The 19,998-nt window shown below is 52.5% G+C and overlaps 9 protein-coding genes across 9 annotated transcripts; 3 read left to right on the top strand and 6 right to left on the bottom strand.

Moving 5' to 3' along the window:
- Positions 1–1,093: 1,093 nt before the first annotated feature.
- B0T15DRAFT_537704 (WD40-repeat-containing domain protein) lies at positions 1,094–1,560 on the bottom strand (the record flags this gene model as incomplete). Its single annotated transcript, XM_062869641.1, has 2 exons — positions 1,094–1,286; positions 1,332–1,560. Coding segments are annotated over 2 exons (318 nt in total), but the record flags the coding sequence as incomplete, so codon positions are not given.
- A 660-nt stretch (positions 1,561–2,220) lies between these two features.
- B0T15DRAFT_537707 (uncharacterized protein) lies at positions 2,221–4,636 on the bottom strand. Its single transcript, XM_062869642.1, has 3 exons — positions 4,538–4,636; positions 2,886–4,468; positions 2,221–2,838 (listed from the first exon to the last, which is right to left on the bottom strand). The coding sequence occupies exons 1-3, from the start codon at positions 4,629–4,631 to the stop codon at positions 2,332–2,334; spliced, it is 2,184 nt and encodes a 727-aa protein (XP_062720606.1). The 5' UTR covers positions 4,632–4,636; the 3' UTR covers positions 2,221–2,331.
- A 74-nt stretch (positions 4,637–4,710) lies between these two features.
- B0T15DRAFT_253682 (uncharacterized protein) lies at positions 4,711–5,519 on the top strand. Its single transcript, XM_062863222.1, has 2 exons — positions 4,711–5,278; positions 5,329–5,519. Exons 1-2 carry the CDS (start codon positions 4,851–4,853, stop codon positions 5,366–5,368), a joined length of 468 nt encoding a protein of 155 aa, XP_062720607.1. The 5' UTR covers positions 4,711–4,850; the 3' UTR covers positions 5,369–5,519.
- A 2,631-nt stretch (positions 5,520–8,150) lies between these two features.
- B0T15DRAFT_537715 (uncharacterized protein) lies at positions 8,151–8,632 on the bottom strand. Its single transcript, XM_062869644.1, has one exon. It carries the CDS (start codon positions 8,599–8,601, stop codon positions 8,398–8,400), a length of 204 nt encoding a protein of 67 aa, XP_062720608.1. The 5' UTR covers positions 8,602–8,632; the 3' UTR covers positions 8,151–8,397.
- Positions 8,633–8,921: 289 nt separating this feature from the next.
- Positions 8,922–9,421, bottom strand: B0T15DRAFT_253842 (uncharacterized protein). Its single transcript, XM_062863223.1, has 2 exons — positions 9,020–9,421; positions 8,922–8,955 (listed from the first exon to the last, which is right to left on the bottom strand). Coding segments are annotated over exons 1-2 (234 nt in total). The 5' UTR covers positions 9,253–9,421; the 3' UTR covers positions 8,922–8,954.
- B0T15DRAFT_253914 (uncharacterized protein) lies at positions 9,387–10,108 on the bottom strand. Its single transcript, XM_062863224.1, has 4 exons — positions 10,051–10,108; positions 9,841–10,002; positions 9,468–9,796; positions 9,387–9,413 (listed from the first exon to the last, which is right to left on the bottom strand). The coding sequence occupies exons 2-3, from the start codon at positions 9,937–9,939 to the stop codon at positions 9,575–9,577; spliced, it is 321 nt and encodes a 106-aa protein (XP_062720610.1). The 5' UTR covers positions 9,940–10,002; positions 10,051–10,108; the 3' UTR covers positions 9,387–9,413; positions 9,468–9,574.
- On the top strand, positions 9,988–11,551 carry B0T15DRAFT_568534 (uncharacterized protein; the record flags this gene model as incomplete). Its single annotated transcript, XM_062870768.1, has 4 exons — positions 9,988–9,991; positions 10,276–10,585; positions 10,619–10,699; positions 11,479–11,551. The coding sequence occupies 4 exons, from the start codon at positions 9,988–9,990 to the stop codon at positions 11,549–11,551; spliced, it is 468 nt and encodes a 155-aa protein (XP_062720611.1).
- Positions 11,552–14,757: 3,206 nt separating this feature from the next.
- On the bottom strand, positions 14,758–16,069 carry B0T15DRAFT_576184 (uncharacterized protein; the record flags this gene model as incomplete). Its single annotated transcript, XM_062871017.1, has 4 exons — positions 15,927–16,069; positions 15,460–15,645; positions 15,199–15,402; positions 14,758–14,801 (listed from the first exon to the last, which is right to left on the bottom strand). Exons 1-4 carry the CDS (start codon positions 15,931–15,933, stop codon positions 14,758–14,760), a joined length of 441 nt encoding a protein of 146 aa, XP_062720612.1. The 5' UTR covers positions 15,934–16,069.
- A 2,453-nt stretch (positions 16,070–18,522) lies between these two features.
- On the top strand, positions 18,523–19,892 carry B0T15DRAFT_537725 (uncharacterized protein). The gene is made up of 4 exons (XM_062869645.1): positions 18,523–19,265; positions 19,315–19,414; positions 19,464–19,663; positions 19,714–19,892. The coding sequence occupies exons 1-4, from the start codon at positions 18,729–18,731 to the stop codon at positions 19,837–19,839; spliced, it is 963 nt and encodes a 320-aa protein (XP_062720613.1). The 5' UTR covers positions 18,523–18,728; the 3' UTR covers positions 19,840–19,892.
- Positions 19,893–19,998: the final 106 nt, after the last annotated feature.

The following is a 19,998-nucleotide window of genomic DNA, read 5'->3' on the forward strand; positions in this document are numbered from 1 at the left end:
CAGAGGTCCATCAAGAAGATACGAGAACCTTCCCTCAGGCGCAGCACCTAGTATAAATTGAACGTGGCCCCATGGACCACTAGAACGGGCAAAGATAGAAGAAAAAGGAGCTCTGAGCAAGTACCGTACATACAGTAGCAGGTCGAGCATAGCAGAAGTAAATGACTGATTTAGACGCCAAGAGCCGAAGCCTTATATTACCCTTTAGTCAAGTCAACCAACGCCGTAAGAGATGCTCCCCTATATACACTATAGCATGTCTCTCCCTCTTGATAAATCCAACTTCAGGGCATATGAAGCTCGGCCCGTGTAAATGACGACGACGCAGCTTGAAACAAACTCAAATGAACACTGAAAATCTGGGTGGAGGTAGAGTAGCTCTTCGCCGTTGTAGGTAATCCAAGACCTCGTGGCAAAAATGCGATGCGAGCATCGGCAGTCGGAGTCAGGCAACCGTAAAATTTCACGGCCGGTAACGAGATGTATACCACAAGAGGAAAAAGAGAGAAACCACAGAGTGGTTTTTTGGCCTTGCGGTACATACAGCTCGGCCCCCGTGGCCGCATCCCATACGCGGACCGTGTCCTCGCCAGAGCCCGACACGATGAGCCGGCCGTTCGGCGAGAAGGCGACGGCGTTGATCGAGCTCGAATCGCCTTGCGGTATACACAGCTCGGCTCCCGTGGCCGCATCCCATACGCGGACCGTGTCCTCGCCAGAGCCCGATACAATGAGCCGGCCGTTCGGCGAGAAGGCGACGGCGTTGATCGAGCTCGAATGGCCTTGCAGTATATGCCTCTTAGCCCCCGTGGCTGTATCCCATACACAGACTGACTTATCGTCAGAACCCGATACGATAAGACGGCCATCTGGCGAGAAGGCGACGGCATTAACCTAGCTCGAATGGCCTTGCAGTATATGCCTCTTAGCCCCCGTGGCCGTATCCTATACGCGGACCGTCTTATCGTCAGAACCCGATACAATAAGACGGCCATCTGGCGAGAAGGCGACGGCGTTAACCCAGCTCGAATGGCCTTACAGTATATGCCGCTTGGCCCCCATGGCCGCATCACATACACGGACCATGTCGTCGCCAGAGCCCGACACGATAAGACAGCTGTCCGGCGAGAAGACAACGGCATTAACCCAGCGCGAATGGCCTTGCAGTATACACCTCTCGGCCCCTGTGACCACATCCTATACCCGGACCGTCTCATCGCCAGAGCCCGATACGATAAGTCGGCCGTTCGGCGAGAAGGCGACGGCATAGACCAGGCCCGAATGACCTTACAGTATATGCGGCTCGGCCCCTATAGCTACATCCCATACACAGATTGTCCTATCGTCAGAACCCGACAAGATAAGCCGGCTATCTGGCGAGAAGGCAACAGCATTGACCGAGCTCGAATGGCCTTGCAGCATACGCCGCTCGGCCCCCGTGGCCGCATCCCATACGCGGATCGTCTTATCGCCAGAGCCCGACACGATAAGACAGCTGTCCGGCGAGAAGGCAACGGCATTAACCCAGTATAAATGGCCTTGTAGCACACGCCGCTCGGCCCCTGTAACTACATCCTATACACGGATCGTCTTATCGCCAGAGCCCGACACGATAAGATAGCTGTCCGGCGAGAAGGCAACGGCATTGACCGAGCTCGAATGGCCTTATAGCATATGCCGCTCGGCCCCCGTGGCCGCATCCTATACGCGGATCGTCTTATCGCCAGAGCCCGACACGAGGAGCCGGCCGTCCGACAAGAAGGCGACGGCATTAACCTAGCTCGAATGGCCTTGCAATATACACCTCTCGGCCCCTATGACCACATCCTATACCCGGACCGTCTCATTGCCAGAGCCTGATACAATAAGTCGGCCATTCGGCGAGAAGGCGACGGCATAGACCAGGCCCGAATGACCTTGCAGTATATGCGGCTCGGCCCCTATAGCTACATCCCATACATAGATTGTCCTATCGTCAGAACCCAACAAGATAAGCCGGCTATCTGGCAAGAAGGCAATAGCATTGACCGAGCTCGAATGGCCTTGCAGCATATACCGCTCGGCCCCCGTGGCCGCATCCCATACGCGGATCGTCTTATCGCCAGAGCCCGATACAATAAGACAGCTGTCCGGCGAGAAGGCAACGGCATTAACCCAGTGTAAATGGCCTTGCAGCATACGCCGCTCGGCCCCTATAACTACATCCTATACGCGGATCGTCTTATCGCCAGAGCCCGATACGATAAGATAGCTGTCCGGCGAGAAGGCAACGGCATTGACCGAGCTCGAATGGCCTTGCAGCATATGCCGCTCGGCCCCCGTGGCCGCATCCTATACGCGGATCGTCTTATCGCCAGAGCCCGATACAAGGAGCCGGCCGTCCGACGAGAAGGCGACGGCATTGACCCAGCTCGAATGGCCTTGCAGCACACGCCGCTCGGCCCCCGTGGCCGCATCCCATACGCGGACCGTGCTGTCGTCAGAGCCCGACACAATGAGCCGGCCGTCTGGCGAGAAGGCGATGGCTTTGACTGCACTAGGATGGCTTAGCGTTTGCAGATGTACAGTCCAGGCTTCTGAGAGCGCTGGCGCGCGCACAATCCACTTAGGGAGATGCCGCATGTGAAGCCGACGAATAATACTCGCTTCGGGACTGAACACTAGAGCAGAACAGTATGCCTGAAGCGGAGCCTCCTCGATGATTGAGCTGTGGCTTTGCAGGAATCGCTTTGCATCGTAGACTACTGCTCCCAGACTTGGAGGGTTTTGTGCACGTCTGGTCAAGAACTTAGCGTTTATCTTGCTAAAAAGGCCTCGCAGTCCGGTTGTAGTGCTCCTCTTCCTCCTGTCAGCTGCGGGACAGAGTAAGGGTCGGGAATACCTACAGGTAATCTTGTTTCTAGAAGCTGGAGCATAGCAATCCCATCAGCCAGCCGACCGATTAACGCGAGAGTCTCCAGCCAGAAGAGGAAGCGAGCCTCAAAAAACTCCGCGATACCACGGTGCTCTTGAGGGTCGACTTCGCTCCGCTCGAGATGATAGACCCAATACCGACAGGCGTACTGGACGGCAAATGGAATATTCTTATTCACCTCCGACCTGAGAACGTCGGTAACTCGGGTTCCTGGCCGTCTAAGGTCACACATATCTTGGCGGAGGCAACTAGACATAACCCTCAGACAGCATTCGAACAGGTATTGGTGTGCCTCTGTGGCGTCGATGCAAAATGTTGTGTTAGAACATCTCTGTGAATCCAGCAGAAATTCGCGGAAGGAGGGGTGAAGAAGCCGAATCAGCCTGTCCTCTTCTTCCGGGACATCAAGGAGTGAGTGAAAGGTGCCCAGCAGCAATGCAATTGCCTCCTTGGACTGGTCGAGTAGCATAGCAAGGCTAGCAGGTGAAAGAGCGTCGAAGAGCATAACAATGGTGCCTATAACACGTCGGAGTAGTTCTCGTACCCTAGCCATCTCCTCAGGCTCAAGTTCGGCGGTTAGAGAGTACTCTAGCACCGTCATATACATCCGGTCCAATGCCGTCCCCGCTTTGGCAGGCAAGCACTCGGTAGACACTAGATGAGCAAGCCGCTCGCCGGCAAGAAGCCCTCCTGCGCGAACAAAGCGACATACCGTTGCAGCATAGATGAACAACCCACAAGACTTCTGGACCAGCGTCTGGATCACGTCGTCAGACAGAAACGCCGCGTCAAGAAGAGAGGTCTGTACTGTTCGTCCGAGTTGGTGCTTATAATAGATAGCTAGATCTTGATCAACAATCGACTGTTCGATATGGTGGAGGATGAAGTCGTGGTGCGTGTATGTAGAGATATCGCTAAAGCCGACGTTGACCGGCTGGTCCGGCCTGCTTGTGACGAATATCCTTAGGTCGACGTGCCCAACAGCCACCGCGGCCGCAAAGCATCGAATCAGGAGCAAAATCTCGTCGTTGTTGTTGCACTCGTCCAGGGCATCTATAACAATGACCAGCGAGTACGGGAATGCGTCCTTGCTCAGCTGCGCCAGCGGCTGCAGAATGAGCCTCTCCCACTGGTCGTACAAGCCGAGCCCGTGGATGCGGTGAGTAGCGACCGCAGCATCGGCAATGTGCCTGCGCAGCTGCGGCGACGCCTCTGCAAGCTGGACGGCGATCGTCGCGGCGAACCTGCGCGTGGACGCAAGATCGCCCCCACCCCTCGAGAAGAAGAAGCTGGCGCCGAGCCGCTTCTTCTTGCTGTATTCGCGGGCCACTGTCAGCGCAATCGTCGACTTGCCCGTGCCTGCCCAGCCCTTGAGCCAGTATATATGTTTGTTACCGCCGCCATTAGCCCAGCTCCTGATCTGTGCAAGGACATCGCGGCGCGTGCCGGGGAGACAGGTCGCCACACGCTGCTTGTTCGCCGCGTCGAAGGATGCTTCGGGGAGGATGTCGAGGCGCTCGAGCGATCGTTCTGGGGACTTGTCGGTGGAATGCTCTAGAAAAAATCAGTTGATGTGCTGTTTGCTCTCATCCCTCGACTCGCACGGCGCTACGGTAACCTTACCCGGCGGCAGGTGGATCTCCATCGACCCATAATTCTGCCCCACCTGGAGACCCTGGTTAAACGGTCCGAAAGACGCAGACGGTAGTTGTGTCATCGTTGGCGACTTTTGTTGAACGACGGCTAGTTATCATCAGGGACGGTACGGATGTAGAGCGACACATGAAGAGAAGGCCATGGACGGCAGCCCAAGGCTTGCTTACGGCAGCCCATCGGTTGCAGCCTAGCTGCACGTGATCTGATGGCTCAGCCTCGAGAACTCGTCTGGCAGCGATCGGCACTCTAAGGAGGACAACCAAGTGCTTCACTCTTCACGATGGACCCTTTGAGCGTTACGGCGGCTGTCGTGGGTATCGCTGCTCCGACAGCGCACTGTATACGCCTTCTCATAGATGACATCCAGAAGATCGTCGACGCGCCCGAAACCATCAATTCGCTCAGGAAAGATCTGCTCTCTATAGACCAGGCCCTTGCTTCAGTTCGGGCTATATCCGACACGCAATGGAAGTCACTTGGTGAGACTGTAGTCAGCCAGTTGAAAGCTGCGACTACCTTATGCAGAGAGTCATGCAACAAGTTTAGGGCCGACCTCAGTCGCTGGACGCGGCACAGCGAGGATGGGAAACTCTCTTTACGGGATCGTGCAATGGTTGGCTTTCTCAAACAGGGCTCTGTAAAGTCCATATCAGAGCAGCTCCAGCAATGCAACATCACCCTCACCTCGGTTGTCTGCATCGCGACTTTGTAAGTCTGACCCCCTGAACTCAATATAGCTAGGCTCTGACTATATATAGATATAGCTCCCTTCAACAGATGCAAGTAACCAAGAGGTGATAATAACGATATCCCAAGGAAGCCGAGATTTCAGCGTCTATTTCGGCGACAGAGGAGCAGCTGGCTAAGGCGAATGCTAGACTTGGAGCACTTCGCCTCGCCAAAAAAGAGCAGGACGAGACGGAGGACGACCGAGCTAGCACGATCCGCCAGGTAGAAGCGGAGCAGACTGTCTTGAAGCAATCGCGTACATTGCTCAACGAACTGCTCTCAGGTATCTATACCGCAGCTGCGAATGCCCGGAAAGACCAGGCTCGGGTGGTCAACAACTTTGGAAACCAGAATGAAGGTATGCAGATCGGAGTCTTCAATGGAACGATGAGTGGCATTATATTTGGGAAAAATAGCTGACGGATCGATGTTGCTTCTACATGACATGTATTCTCTATGGCCGATGCAAGTATCTTCTGCTAGCGTCTCTAGGCCCGGACTTGACTCTCCGACGATCGGCGGGCCAGCCTCTGCCCACAACTTCATGTCTATCTCGTGGCTTTGCCAGTCGCCGGCACGGACGAAGCGACATAAAATCGCAGTTGAATCGCTAGCCGTGTCGGGCGGCTGGTAGAGCGTGGCGGCTACTAATCGAGGCTTCGGGTTGGGGACGGATGTTGTGGAAGAGAAGTTCGGGACAGTTAAGGGAATCGTGTAATCGCCATATCGTGATGCCGTGACCTTCGTATTCCCCGTCGAAGTAAGAAATCAGCTACTATAGCGTTAGGCACGTATAGAAAATTTGGAGACCATTTCAAGGTACTGTATGTACCTACGTATGTAAAAAGATTGTTCTTACACGAAGCAGAACACCGTGACGGGGTTGAGTCTGACGGATTTGGCGATGGAGTTCGAGTGCGGGGTTGAGGGCGGCTGTTCTTCGGCTAAAACATCGGGGTGCTCACAGAGCCACTTCTGGCCAGGTTTCGAGTCTCCTCGGCACCAGGAAATCGTCTATGCTGCAGGTTGCCGCTTCAGGTCACGCCATGGCTAACCTGGATTTTGACGTTAGCCAGTGGTACAGTAGAGTCCGAATCCAGTTGTCCATAATTTCCTAAGTTCAACCTTTCTCTGCATGGGCCAGCTTGTCGCTGACTTCGGATGACACAGTGCGTCGGCGCCCGCTTTATACTACTACAAGTCACATCCAGAACCGGCTGCAGCTGGACCCGCCGTATAAATGCACTAGCCGCTTTTAGCGTTGACACGGCTATACGGCTCGGCGTATATGCCGCCACACCAATCAGGACCGGACGCAGGTTTGAGGCTGACACGGAATCCGCATATCATGACGGGCCGATAGCTACGGATCCGTACATAACTACGGATCCGTACACCTCCACCAGGGTCACAAACCTTACAGACCAGGGTGCTGACCGAGATGGATAGGCGCTTATGCATTCAGATTCCAGGTCACTTTTCTAGTAATTTCTATGGAGCAGTACCTCCATTCAAAAACCTAGAGCATCATACATTGCATTCCATTCATCGCAGCCATCGCCATCGCATTCGAACCAACACAACCGGTAGGCCATTTGCAAGACCTTTGCACCTTATTGCAGGGCTTTTGCAATGGCTACAGCCGCACCTACCGCCACCACCACCACCGCAACCGCACTTGCAACCGTATCGACACCCGGGTCTACAGCTACGGTTCTGTCAGCACCTACTACCACAAGAGGGCTAGCCATTGCTAATCTTTTAAACCCAGCCACACCACGGCCGAAGCGATTTATCAGAGCTACCGAACTAAGCCGGGATGACCGTATTCGAATCCGAGCTCTCTACGACCACGGCTACACTTACCGAGAGATCGTCAACAATACCATATATACCTGGGCACAGGTACAAAGATCCATTAATGGCCCGGTCACACCCTAGAAGAAAAGGCCTAGGAAAGGCAAGGTCACCACGCCACATAGAGAGCAGCTACGGCAATGGCTAGAGAGCGGCTATAACCGCTATACTCCCCTCTACCAATTGCCGTACCACGTCCCGCCACCTCTAAATCTCTACGGCGAGGCTGCTCTTGCCCGCGCGGTCTCTGATCTAAACTGGGGTTCGTTTATAAGGCCTAAGAAGATCAAGCTTACCTACGAGGAAAAGCAAGAACGTGTGAGCTGGTGCCAAGAGATGCTGCGGCTCCGGCCGAATCCGGAAGACTGGATAACTATCCTTTCCTCCGATGAAACCTGGGCTCTCAACGACCCTATGTGGAAGAAGCGAGTGTTAATGAGCAAGACTGATGATCTAAGCAAATACGCACTGAAAAAGAGGAAGCCAAAAGGTTGGATGTTTTGGGGGTCTTTTGCGGGAGGGAGGAAAGGTCCGTTCATGATTTGGGAGAAGGATTACGGCGGCATTAACGCAGCAAACTATATCCGGTATGTCCTACCTTTGGTGGAGGAGTTTAACACGCAGTACGGCCCCATCGTCCTCCAGCAAGATAATGCTTCGGCCCACAGGGCAAGACGAACACAGACTTGGCTGAGAGAACATGGGATCGCAGTACTACGGTGTCCGCCTAAGTCACCCGATCTTGCTCCTATTGAGAATGTCTGGCCGTGGCTGAAAGATTGGATTGAGTCACGGCCAGACCAAGATATCCAGGACTTTACTGAGCTACAGCTACGGCAGACCCTGGTGGATGGATGGCATGCAGTACCGGAGGACTTCCTGCTACGGTTGGCTTACAGTATGCCGAGGCGGTTGCAGATGTGCATAGAAAACGGGGGTGATACAATAAAATATTGATTCATAGCTGATTTTGGCCCTATTTTTTGTATATACGTGGTCGGCTTGGCAAACTGGGCCATGGTTCGCCACCTTGCCAGCACCCTGGTCAGCACCCTGGTCTGTAAGGTTTGTGACCCTGGTGGAGGTGTATGTCCTCGTATCAGAGACAAAAACCAAAGTGAATATCCGGATTACAATAGGCCGTATCCATTAGACAAGACGCTCTAGCTACTCCATTTAGCGACAGCGGCTAATAATGATAGCGTATCGGGGTGCTCCGTGGGAAGCACGCGCTGTCGGGCCTAGGCACAGTCCCTCATTAGTGCTAAAGCATCCGAGTGTCGACCTTGATCTTCCCAAGTGAAAGCGAGATTATACATGCTCGTCAGAGTATCTAGGTGATCGGCCCCGAGCTTGGTCTTGCGAGTCTCCACCACCTGCACCTCTAGCTGCTTGGCCTCCTCCCACCAGCTCTGGTTCCAGTATATTGATGCCAGGTTCGCCATGCTCCTCAGCGTGTCTAGGTGGGCAGCCCCGAGCTTGGTCTTGCGAGTCTCCACCACCTGCTCAAACAGCTCCTCAGCCTCCTGCCATTGACCTCGGTCCTAAAGAACCAGAGCAAATAGTGATATGCTTGCTAGAGTCACATCATCCTCCTTTCCCAGCTTCTTCTCACGGACCCTTCTTGCTTTGCCTGCTATCTACTACGCAACGTCGTATCTCCCTTGCGACAACGTATACCAACCCCCGTTATACAAAAGCTTTGCCCATATTCCAGCCATATCCTCGCTAGGTCGATAACTGAGCGCAACCTAAACATGTGCGAAAGTCCGCTTAGACCGTATATGATCAAAGGATACCTGCCATATGGTGAGAATCGCACTCGACGCGCCTCCGTCCCGCCATAGGTCCCCCGCATCGTACTATAACAGCCTGCTCCTTTTACGTCCGCTCTCGCGGAACTCAGCTAGGTACTTCTCGGGCGAGCTCCGCGGTGCCCTTGCCTGAATGTAGGTCGCAGCTTGGCTAATGGCCAGCGGAACAAGATCGAGTGCTTGTACGAGATCGGTCGCCACATCCGTATCTGAAAGCGGCCCTAGCTTGTTTTCCAGGAGCGCGAGGGCGTCCGGCTGCGCCATCGGTCCGATTTCGATCATATTATAGCGGCGCCCGGTCAGCCTGAAAGCCAGATCCTTACTGCGCGTAGTGACGATAATCGATCCATTTCGACTCTGAGGCAGATACGTTGCAAACGGCCGCCTATTATATGCGTCGCTGGTAGTCGGGTTGTATAATAAATATATCGAGATCGTCGGCACTATCGAGGATCATCATCCATCTGCCGTTGCGTTTGTTGGACAACCAGCCATACACAAGCTGTGCGATGTCCGCTTTGGGTTGGTTCCGGCCGGGCAGCTTGACGGCGTCGCCAATTGTCCTGAAGCCCTCTTCGACGCGCGCCTACGTACCAGCGTGGACCTAGAACACCCATCTGTCAGGCTGCCCTATGGCAATCCGGTGTGCATATTCGATGGCTAGCTGCGATTTGCCGACCCCACCGAGGCCGACGAGCGCCACACAAGCCGCGGGTTCGGAACATCGCTGGCCCAATTTGCTCGAGAATGTCTCCGCGGTTGACGAAATCGGGGTCGCGCGAGAAGGGAATGGTCGCGAAGGGGGCCGGTGGGGTTTCCGGGCGTTCTAAGAATGTCAGCGGGGCATCGCTCGGTTCGCACGGTCCTAACCTTACCTAGTGGCAAGTGGAATTCATTGTTGATCGTCCCGTAGTTCTGCCCCACCTGCTGGCCCCGGTTTCCACGCTCGAAAGATGTGGATTGCATCATATACGTTGGATGGTTGCTAGAGCGTCGATTCTCGATGGCGACGAAGCAATGGGTATCCTCTAGCTACGCGGCTGTTAGCATCAATTCAGCCGCATATGACGGCTGCCTAACCTTAGCTCCAATGAGGCATTTTCGTCCCTGACACGCAAATTATCGCGGCCTTCGACCACTTGTGAGACAACACGAGTGGTGATGAATCGTATGGTGTTGTCGTGGGTGACCAACTAACCACTACCAAGGTATGGAAGGAAGGAAAGGCATGCAGGAAGCTCTGCGGGGCTGTATGGCGAATGGAGATGTGGTGCATGGACCACATCTCACACCACTTCGCTATAGACCCGTTTAGTATTACAGCTAGTGTCGTAGGCATCGTCGCGCCAACGCTGCACTGCGTACGACACTTGGTCAAGGACCTACAGAACATTGCCGACGCACCGGATACCCTGACGGCGCTTACCAACGATCTTCAATCCGTGGGCCTTGCTTTCGCTTCGGTGCAGGCCGTTACAGACTCGCAGTGGAAATCGCTAGGTGAGGCCGTTACAGTTCAGTCGAAGGCTGCAATAATTTCCTGTAAAACTTCCTACGAAAGATTCAAGACATTTCTCGAACGCTGGACTCGGCACAGCACAGACGGAACGCTCTCGTAGCGAGACCGCGCAACCCTAGACGTCTTTAGACAGGGCCACATCAAATCCATATCGGAGCAGCTTCAGAACTGCAGTATCACGCTGACTTCTATGGCGAGCATCGCAACTTTGTAGGTTGGAGATCGCGCCGCAAAGGATAGGCACTAATAAAGCCCCAGACACAGCTATGTCAGCGCCTAAAGCGGCTAGTGCATTTATACGGCGGCCGTTCCAGCTATTGGAGCTAACTTGTAGTAGTACAAAGTGGCCGCCGACGCACTGTGTCATCCTTAGTCGGTGGCAAACTGGCCCGTGGGGAGAAAGGTTGAACTTCCAAAATTTGGGACACTGAATTCGGTCTCTACTGTATCTCTCTTTCTTTCCTACTGATCATCTTGATGTCGATGATCTTGCCCCCTGGTCTGATTGTCAAAGGATTTCTGGCTGGCCAGGGGGACTGGGGAGATTACGACACGGCGTCGATGGTCATGCTCTTTTTCTGGCTAGCAGTTTATCATTATCAGCGTAGCGGCTTGGGCCTTCATTTGTTCGTCGACGAGAAGAACAACGCTGGCACCGCCGTTATACTGGTGGCCCTTCTTATCATTAACGTTGGACTCCTTAGTTTATAAGTGTATACCACTCCTGCTTTCTAGTGCGATACATTGACCGATCATACAAGTTTGGTGGAAAATACCTGCTGTATTGGAAGGAAAGGTCCACGGGTCTGTCCAGGACTGGCAGTTTAAAGCTCACTTGAGCCATGGTTCGTGGTCCTGCTCGCCAAAGCAAACGTGACTGACTTTTTCTAGGCGTCAAACATTACCAGTCGTGCATCAGGTGTCCCCTTATATGGACGTCTTCTGGAGTGATCAAATTCCTGAATTCAAGCGAGCCCGAAACCGCACAGCTCCTCTGGCCCAGCAACAGCAACGAGTGGGAATGCAGAAGCCATACAAAACAACCACTTTCTCGACGGGTAATTTGACCATCGAAACCGACAGCTTAAACGCCCATACCTCCCCTATACGGCCGCCAGCACCCGACCCACCAACTACGGCGACACAAGACCTAAACGACCGGGAGATATATTCCAGCTACACGGACACTGGTAAGATCGCGTTTGCTACAAGAGGGTATGGGGCGTTCACCGACGCCTTCCACACCCTCGAAGTGGCAGGCTCAGATGGGAACCAGGTAATGGTGGTTCGCCGTTTCTATTGGTGGGAAGATATTGAAGCGAGAATCTCGAAGACGGAGTCCGCAGGATCCCTTCTGGCAATGACAACTTGGCTTCTTGGAGCAATGAACGAGTGGCCGGTTAAGGCGTAGAAACAATGTGATTGTTCTGACACACACGTTCTCGGGAGGACATCTCTGGGTAAAGACGACATCCTATACATCTAGAGATTTGTAGTGCCGTTGCGCTCATGGAATATACAAGTGGAACTAGTATTGTACTAGTACCATCAACGTGATCGAACGGTTGAGGTCAATATGGACACACCTCCCATCTGGGGAGGAAGTAGAGCGATTATACTCCCGCAATTTCTGACCTAGAATATTTGTGTGGGATTAAGAAACCCAGTCAGGTAGGGAGATATATCTGCCGTACTAAGGAAGCGTGTCCCGATCTGATGTGCGACAAGCGACTTATTTATAACAGCAATCATACCGAACGGCAGCAGGAGGCAAAGGCAGTCGTTTGCAGCCACATAGGTTCTCTGGTCTTGAAGAAAATCTATGTGGGAGACCACAACTTGCTCCTTTTCAAAGAGGCCAAAACCGGCTGTTTCCGTCTTTCTGTAACCCAAATGCTCATCCAATCGGGCGGTGGCCCGGGGTCTGGGAGCTTGGAGAGCGGAGGCGGCATGCCCGACTAGGAGACTGGACTTCGAAGATGGAGGCTTGGACTTCCCTTTTCTCTACACCAATGTTCAACGGTACGCAGGCAAAGAAGCAACTGGTCTTGCCCGTTTGATTTATCCTCGTTTTTTCCATTGGTAGGTTTGCGTTAGAGAAAGCACTGCAACTGATCTCCGTATGGAGCCTGGCTGTGGGGACCAATAAGAGCTGCAGAAGCAGACTATAAGCCAGTTCTATAACGTTAGTCAATCCGAATGTAGCTGCTTTAAACAGGTTCCGTTTCTGACAACCCTGATTTAAGTTTAAACACCTCGGGACAGCCGGTGTCGGCTCCTAATGACCCGAGTTCGTAGGCCAGTAGATATATATGCCACGAAGTAATCGTCACAATTCTCAGTGAAGACTAAATCACTGTTTCTCCGGTCCACGTAACCATGTCTACTCTCCCAAACGTGGCCGGCTGCGGGAATGGCACTGGCCCCGGAGAGTCCCGATTTAGAGAGGACTTGGGCGACCTCCCACAAGAGGCACGACGAAAGGAAGGGTGGAGGGAGAGGCGGAAAGGAATATTAGGAGTCTGTTTAGCATTCATGACTCCAATATTATGGCCCATTTTATGCTGCTGCGGTGGCGGTTTACCATGCAACCGCTATTAAATTGATGCCATATGGTAGGTATTTCTCCCTCCCTACCCTAGCCCCGTTCCCTAACTCAATAAAGCTTAGAACTCATACTCAAAGCATCCCTATACTCCCTTTCTAAACATCGCCTGGTTAGAGAGTGCCCAAAACTTTAGCTCCGGGCTGGCCCGTCAAGAAAACAGTGCCGGAAGCTTACTTCGTTAATACGTGGGAGACGGGCGCGTGCGCCATACCATCGCGTAGCCAGACCGAACTGCACCTATTTGGAGATACGCTTCATGTTGATAGCACTGGCGAGTTAAAGGGTGCCAAGTTTGACGCTATATATAAACGACAGCGCGAGCTTCTAGACCGCCACAAAAGCATGGACAAAGGCGGAGACTTGTATGGTGATAACAAGTAAAAGCACGTGGAAAGCTCCTCCAAGCAGTACCTTCATTGGTACGTTCCGTCCTATTTCAGTGGTGTCGACTGGAACTTTCCTGGTAATATATAACATTATTATACGCAAGCGGCGCATATATGCGAATAGCTCACTCCTTCCTTCCCTAAAACAACTATTCTCGATTACAATGCATCAATCAACACGAGGAACCAACTATAATCAGAAACAGTTGAATCTGATGATTCTGCGCGGATTATGATCGGGCTTACCGCAGGCGCCGCAGGATTGAATCCTCTATGAGTTCCCTCTGCAGCACTATTATACAGCTGCGTTTCTTGCACTGCCTCTCCACGTACAGCTTTCTGCTCTAGTAGAATCTATGCATCTTGCATAGTACGTAATCCTACAAGCCGCATGCGTGTCCTTTTGGCTCCCTGACGCTTGTTAAGTGCCTCCTTAGCCTTGCGAAGCGACAAAATCCCCGACCGAAGGAGAGCAACCTAATGCATCACAGCTATTGTACCCTCGGTGAGCTCCACTCTCCCGCGTCAACGTCGTAGTCTATCCCAAGCATGCGACCCTCAAGCGCACTCCTAACTTCCAGAATGCTACACGAGCTGAGCAGAGGCTTCTATTAGAGCATGCGCGTGAGGAGGTTAAAGCCAAGTAGTAAATCTACTGTAATCGCTCTAGTAGTCGCCCTTTAAGGGCTCACACTTTTTTAGCCACAACAAGGACGATCACTGAGTTGAGCTTGCCGCTCACCTTGGGCTAAAATTAGCAGGCTACCGGCCTTGAGCAGGAAAGTGAAGACAATGAGGCCTGAGAAGATGTTGATATGGAGGAGCATCATGCTCGCCTTGAGATCGCAGCATCTAAAATCTGCTGGCAGTGAATGCCCTCCGGGAAGGACGTGAATAGACGAGGTCTCCTTCCGGACGTTCGTCTTGGTTCAGTGGTGGCTGTGTCAGACCCATCTCACGCCAACGCCGGACCAGGTCAGCCCTCAAGCGTACTGTGAATATGTACTGGTCGTTGGATAGAGCGGTAGAAGGTAGTATGAGGGCTGACAACCATTCAAGAGAAGGCTACACGAGTAACTCGCGCTGCATTCCTCTTTGTTGAAGCGGAGAAAACGTATAAGGGCAGCAACACCGCGAGTTTGCATAGCGACTCTTTGGAATAGGAAGGGTGATCGTAGACCACAATGGCTTCACAGGGAGCGGAGTTTTATAGATCTATATCTGCAATTCGTTCTGCTATTATGATCCTCCCTACGAATCCAATACCTGCTCTATCAAGGTATCTTGGCCAGGGCTGCCGTCATCAACTCCAATTGTGCTAACGCATATTATAAGCGAGCGGATCACTCTAGCAAAATTTAGTGGAGCTGCACGCAAAAGACGTTAAAAAATTGTTAGATCCTGCTAACAATTTTTAACATCTTTTTCTGATCATTCTACATTGCCTGGATAGTGTCAGAGCGATTCCGTATCCCATTCGCTAATCTGTGATATTGGCTCACCGTTATCTGCTGATAGTTCTACTACTGCTCGTCGCAGGTCATCATTGATATCTATATTGCTCGCTCGAACCAGGATAACAGTGTTCAGACCAGAAGATACGGCAGAATTAAAGACGTCGCTAGCAATAATTGAGTTTAAGTTTGTAGAGAAGATGGCCCAGTTATCGAACGTATATCCCCTTGCAATCTCTTCCACCTCTGCCGGATTCGTACGATCGACGGTTACTCGGCGCTTGGTCTTGAGGCGGCCATCCTCGAAAGCCTTGAACACGATAGTCACCGGATGAGAGCTAGTGGCGTATGATTGTATCGCGCCGTTTTCCGTCTCTGCACTGTGTTCCTGTTCTCTTTTACGCTTGCGGGGCGGTTGCGGGGGCCCGTCTGGACCGTCCCCAGTCTCTCTGTAAAGTACCAGGGCTGTTTCAATGGCCGTGTTTTGTTTTACTCCCATGGATGTCATAAAGTCGAACTGACATGGCCCAAAGAACGCAAGGTAGACCGATCTTCGCACGAAAAAGGACGTGATTTCCTGGTCCGAGAACTCCCGGTGCATGTTTTGGATGAACAACAGTGGCCCGTCCCGCTGGTACGAATCCTCACTAGGAAGACCGCATCTCCGTGCTGGTCTCTGGGCGGTAGTTGCAACGCGATTCGGTTTAGCTTCTTTTCGGGGTGACAGGTGTGTCTTTAGATGTTCAATCTCGGTAGAACTAAAGCCGAGGCGCCCAGCAAGGACGGCAAACTCGTATAAGACAGCCTCGTCGGCGTGTTCCAAGTCGGCTTTCGCGAGCAAGTTTCTTCCGCCATTCCGTCGCGGTTGCGGTAACTTTTTGAAATTTCTCATCGCATAAAGCCATAGTTGTCGTCGCGCGAGGTCAAAGCGATGCTCCGTGGGAACCGGTGCGTGATGAAATACCCCACTCGCTACCTCGATCACGTACTGGCCATCTTGTTGATTCGCCCGAAAAAGCTGTTTTAAGGCGTCGTCGATACTTATTACCTCGTTTAAGTCCGCATCGGGGTGTTCAAATGGAGACTTTATAAGATGCCTCATGCTCTCTGCACAGGCCTGAAGAAAGTGCAGGTCACGGAGTAAGGTGAACAGGGAAGGCATCAGATGGTCGATAGAAAGGAGTGAACCCCAGATCTTCTCGCGGTCTTCGTGGCTAAAGGCGGTGAAGATGATTCCTTGTTGGATCTGAGCATGGATCTCTTCCCTATCGGCCCTGGAATAAGTCGGACCCCCCCCATTTGGACCACCCCAGATTCGGACCGCTTGGCAAATCTTAGCCCGCAAACCCACCCATCTTATTCAACACCGTATATCGCAGTCTATTTAACCCACCACAATACAGGAAACCTCTGATTCTGCACTTTCTGACCCGCTCTCTTCAGCCATAGAGTCATCTATACGGCCGGACTCAATCTGCGCCTGGTGGATCTGTTCAATCGAAGCGAACACGCTGTTCGGATCAAGAACTACCTTCTTCCTCCTCGACGGCCGGGCTGCTTCCAACTGTGCCTTCAGAGCTTCGTTTTCCTGTCGTAAACGAGCCAATTCGAAGTCCTTCTTGTCAAAAGCCTTCTCAACCTTCTTAAATAAAAGCCTGCGTATAGGGAGGTCTTGTTTCCGGATGGCCAGGCTGTTCAGTTGACCACGTAAATCTGACTTCTTCTATGGTGTGCTGAGGAATACGTTGGCGGCTATTGTCAAAGATTGGGAGGGTTGAACAGGTGCTGGGGTTTATATGTAAGCTATCTGTTCGTCAATCCCGGCTATGTTGTTCGAATTTTCCAATAGAAGCCGGCTCATCAGAGGTTTGGCTATATTGACCGGCCATAACCCGGATGCCCTCCACCCTGCTTTGATATTGTGGGCTGTAATAGCTTCTTTACGAGCTTCCACGATACATCTGATCATCATCTACTTGCCTAGCACCGTCGATTCGGACCAAGAGGTCAACTTGTTGAGGAGTTTCCGGTATATATGCTTTAGGGGGGAGAACACTGACAAATCCAATGGCTGAAGAACGTAGGAAGTATAGGGAGGTAAAAAGAGCAACTGGATATTGTTGATGTAGCATTCCCACATGAAGTCGTCGGTTCTATGGCTATCATGGCCGTCCAGTATCAACAGCCGTCTCTGGGAGGGGTCCTGTAGCCGGGTCCGGGGGATGAACACCTCTTTAAGCCATTCTAATGCAACCACTCTGTTTATCCAACCTGTAGCGGTTGTAGCCCACTTCCACTCCTTTATTTCCTCCTTTTTAAGTGGGAACCATTGTTGTTGAAGGCTCTTCCCCCTGAAGATGACAGCTGGTGGGAGCGCTACCCCTGTCGCTGAGACACACTCAAGAAAAGAAGTCCAGGCTCGCGAACCAGGGACTTTCCGTTGAACTGCACGCGTTCGAGAGCTCCCAACCACCAAGCCGTTAGTTCCCTGGCCTTCCATGATGCCGAATTCGTCAAAGTTCCAACGGTTGGCTGGTAGGATATCCTTGATGGCCGGGATACTCAGTCGCGGCCACCAACTGCGGATGACTGAGTCAGTAGCCCCATTGATGCGGACCGAATCTATCTTACGGGCTCGCTGGGTTCGAAGGACTGGGTTCCTACGAAGAAACCGAGTCATCCAGCCCTTTCCGACAGTCGTACGGCTGGTTCCTTGTGCCTGTAGAACTCGGCTGGCGAACTCCCTGATCTGCGCATGGGTTGGTGGAACACCAAGGGCGACCTGGGTCAAGACCCATTGTGTAAGGAGGTCTTCCTGTATCCGGCTCAGAGTCTGTTGCGGTTCGGCTGCAATGGAATGAGTCTGGTGGCCGTTAAGTCGGTTCCGGAGAGTAGTCTTCGGGATGCCGAACTCCCGGGAGATAGACCGCATTGAGGAGCCACCGCGATGATATTTTGTAACGGCATCTTGTAAGTCTTGTTCCGTATAGTCCATTGGGCATTGACAGTGCTGTATGCAAAAGATGAGCGTTCTTGACCTCGAATTGACTGAGTTGTAGTGAGTTGAAATGGTTAGGTTGAAAGAGCGGTGTGGATTGCCAAGTGGTCCGAATCTGGGGTGGTCCAAATGGGGGGGGTCCGACTTACCTCGGGCATCTGGTCTCCACCGCTTTTACGGTGACGGAATCCAACTTATATATCGACTCGCCGGGAATGAGTCGACGCCAGGCCTTCCATATTAGTTGCAAATACGCGACGACTAGCTTTGGGAACGTTAATGTCGGGAATAGAACGGAAGACTGCTGCTCTTACGTTATCGCATCTCATGTTCACTATCTTGTGAATGGTGCTGAGGGTCCACCCTTCTCGTAGCCCTGGAACACCGAGAAGCGGGTCCAGTGCGTCGGCAATGACGCTATGCTTCAGGAGGAGCGTCCTGACACACCTGCGTGAGTGGACAGATGAAAGCTGGGGTAGTAACTGTTTCCATTGGACATTGTTCTTTAGATGATGTTGGCGGATCTGCCAATAGATTTCCACATTATCTGTAGACTCCTTCTTTCTTTTGCTCATCTCATCGCAGAACCGTGCGTCACAGGCTGCATAGCCACCTCAGTTACGGAGGCCTGCTCACTTTGTATCCCGTACAGCATCCAAAAGTGGCTGTGACGGAAGGGTTGCTGCCTCACTTTCCAGATCTGCTTTGATGTGCCTAACCACATTTACCTATAAAATTGGTCCCCCAGCGCTTACGCCATATCTGCCTAATATCAGACTTAGCGACCTGCAGTATGGAACGGCGCTTCACGCAAATCTCCTTTGACCCCAAGGCCCTAGACCAGAACGACGTGACCAAGCTGGCCAAGCAGGCCAAGCTGAGGAAGACACCCTCAATTCCCCCTCAAAGCCAAGATAATACGGGAAAGCTACGCAATAGAGTACACTTCTCCCCAGCATCTAGTCCCGCCGTCCCTACCCACCATGCCGCTGCGGGCCCTCGGGAGTTCCTTGAGACCCAGCCAGGCTCGCCTTGGGAGCACTATCGAGAGGCATTCACTTGGCACGACCTGGGGGGCGATGCTTTGCTAGCGGTCAAGATGTCGCCTGAAAAGCGCGTAAATATAAGGGCGTTTCCGGAGGATCAGGCGGAACAAGCATTATTCTGGTTTCGGCAGGTCCGTCACTGTAGCTTTGTGGCAGCTTTAGAAGCCTTCGCCACCGAAAAGCTTCTCTATGTCGTACTGGAGGAAATGGACATAACCCTCTCGCACGTGATAAGGTGCTCAAGATACCCAGATAAGCAAGAACTTGGCGCCATCCTTGGCCAGGTAGAGGTCGTTTATATCCGACCTTAGTCCGAGTGCTAACGATTTGCAGATATTGGACGGCTTGGTGTATCTTGAACAAGAAGGCTTCGAACATACTTCACTCGGTTGGGACACTGTCCTGCTTAACCAAGCGGGTGAGGTTAAGATCGGTAAGACTGGCGTGATGTAATTGGCAAAATCTACTTCTGATAATTGCAGGAAACCAAGAATGCTGCCGAACAGCAACGACGGATAGCAGATCTCGAGGTGTAAGGAGGGTCGGAGGCATTACGCGGGGGTTGATGAACAAGGACGAAAAGCCGATCGGTGTGCAAAGGCAACAGTGGCTTTCGTGCCCAGAAGCAATAAATTTCGTCGCAGCAACAATCACTGCCAAATCCGCCAAGGAACTTCTCGAAGTAATTTGCCCGCTAGATTGTCAACGTGCGTTCGAGCTAACTCTCGCTAGCACCCGTTCCTTACTCTGTATGGGCGCAAGGACGGCAAATGGCACAAGGGTTCCCTGTTAGGTCTTGTGTCACTTGCTATGACGGAGGCCGATCGAAAGTATCGTTATAAGTTAGCTACCGAGTAGGCACTTGGCACGCGGATAGAACCGGGCGTCTTTGATGACAGTTCCAATTTCGGCTCCTAGCGCCGTTGCGGCCCATTCCTTTCCTACCTAGTATATATGCGTCCCTTCCGCCTGTCTTTCCTCTTGAGCCCGTGTCCATTACTCTCCCCACTAATTTTG

The sequence above is a fragment of the Chaetomium strumarium genome, assembly GCF_033439665.1.
Source record: "Chaetomium strumarium strain CBS 333.67 chromosome Unknown B0T15scaffold_5, whole genome shotgun sequence".
NCBI classification, from domain to species: domain Eukaryota; kingdom Fungi; phylum Ascomycota; class Sordariomycetes; order Sordariales; family Chaetomiaceae; genus Chaetomium; species Chaetomium strumarium.

What these genes read in the sequence shown, in the direction of transcription:
- B0T15DRAFT_253682 (XM_062863222.1), top strand. Translation starts at nt 4,851, where the DNA reads ATGGACCCTTTGAGCGTTACGGCGGCTGTCGTGGGTATCGCTGCTCCG. An exon ending in GTTGTCTGCATCGCGACTTT is followed by an intron (nt 5,279 to 5,328) that starts GTAAGTCTGACC and finishes GACTATATATAG; the next exon opens with ATATAGCTCCCTTCAACAGA.
- B0T15DRAFT_253842 (XM_062863223.1), bottom strand. Translation starts at nt 9,252, where the DNA reads ATGATCGAAATCGGACCGATGGCGCAGCCGGACGCCCTCGCGCTCCTG.
- B0T15DRAFT_537715 (XM_062869644.1), bottom strand. Translation starts at nt 8,601, where the DNA reads ATGGCGAACCTGGCATCAATATACTGGAACCAGAGCTGGTGGGAGGAG.
- B0T15DRAFT_537707 (XM_062869642.1), bottom strand. Translation starts at nt 4,631, where the DNA reads ATGACACAACTACCGTCTGCGTCTTTCGGACCGTTTAACCAGGGTCTC. An exon ending in GGAGATCCACCTGCCGCCGG is followed by an intron (nt 4,469 to 4,537) that starts GTAAGGTTACCG and finishes GATTTTTTCTAG; the next exon opens with AGCATTCCACCGACAAGTCC. An exon ending in TTCTAGAAACAAGATTACCT is followed by an intron (nt 2,839 to 2,885) that starts GTAGGTATTCCC and finishes GACAGGAGGAAG; the next exon opens with AGGAGCACTACAACCGGACT.
- B0T15DRAFT_537725 (XM_062869645.1), top strand. Translation starts at nt 18,729, where the DNA reads ATGGAACGGCGCTTCACGCAAATCTCCTTTGACCCCAAGGCCCTAGAC. An exon ending in AGCGGGTGAGGTTAAGATCG is followed by an intron (nt 19,415 to 19,463) that starts GTAAGACTGGCG and finishes TGATAATTGCAG; the next exon opens with GAAACCAAGAATGCTGCCGA. An exon ending in CCGCCAAGGAACTTCTCGAA is followed by an intron (nt 19,664 to 19,713) that starts GTAATTTGCCCG and finishes AACTCTCGCTAG; the next exon opens with CACCCGTTCCTTACTCTGTA.
- B0T15DRAFT_253914 (XM_062863224.1), bottom strand. Translation starts at nt 9,939, where the DNA reads ATGATGCAATCCACATCTTTCGAGCGTGGAAACCGGGGCCAGCAGGTG. An exon ending in TCCACTTGCCACTAGGTAAG is followed by an intron (nt 9,797 to 9,840) that starts GTTAGGACCGTG and finishes TGACATTCTTAG; the next exon opens with AACGCCCGGAAACCCCACCG.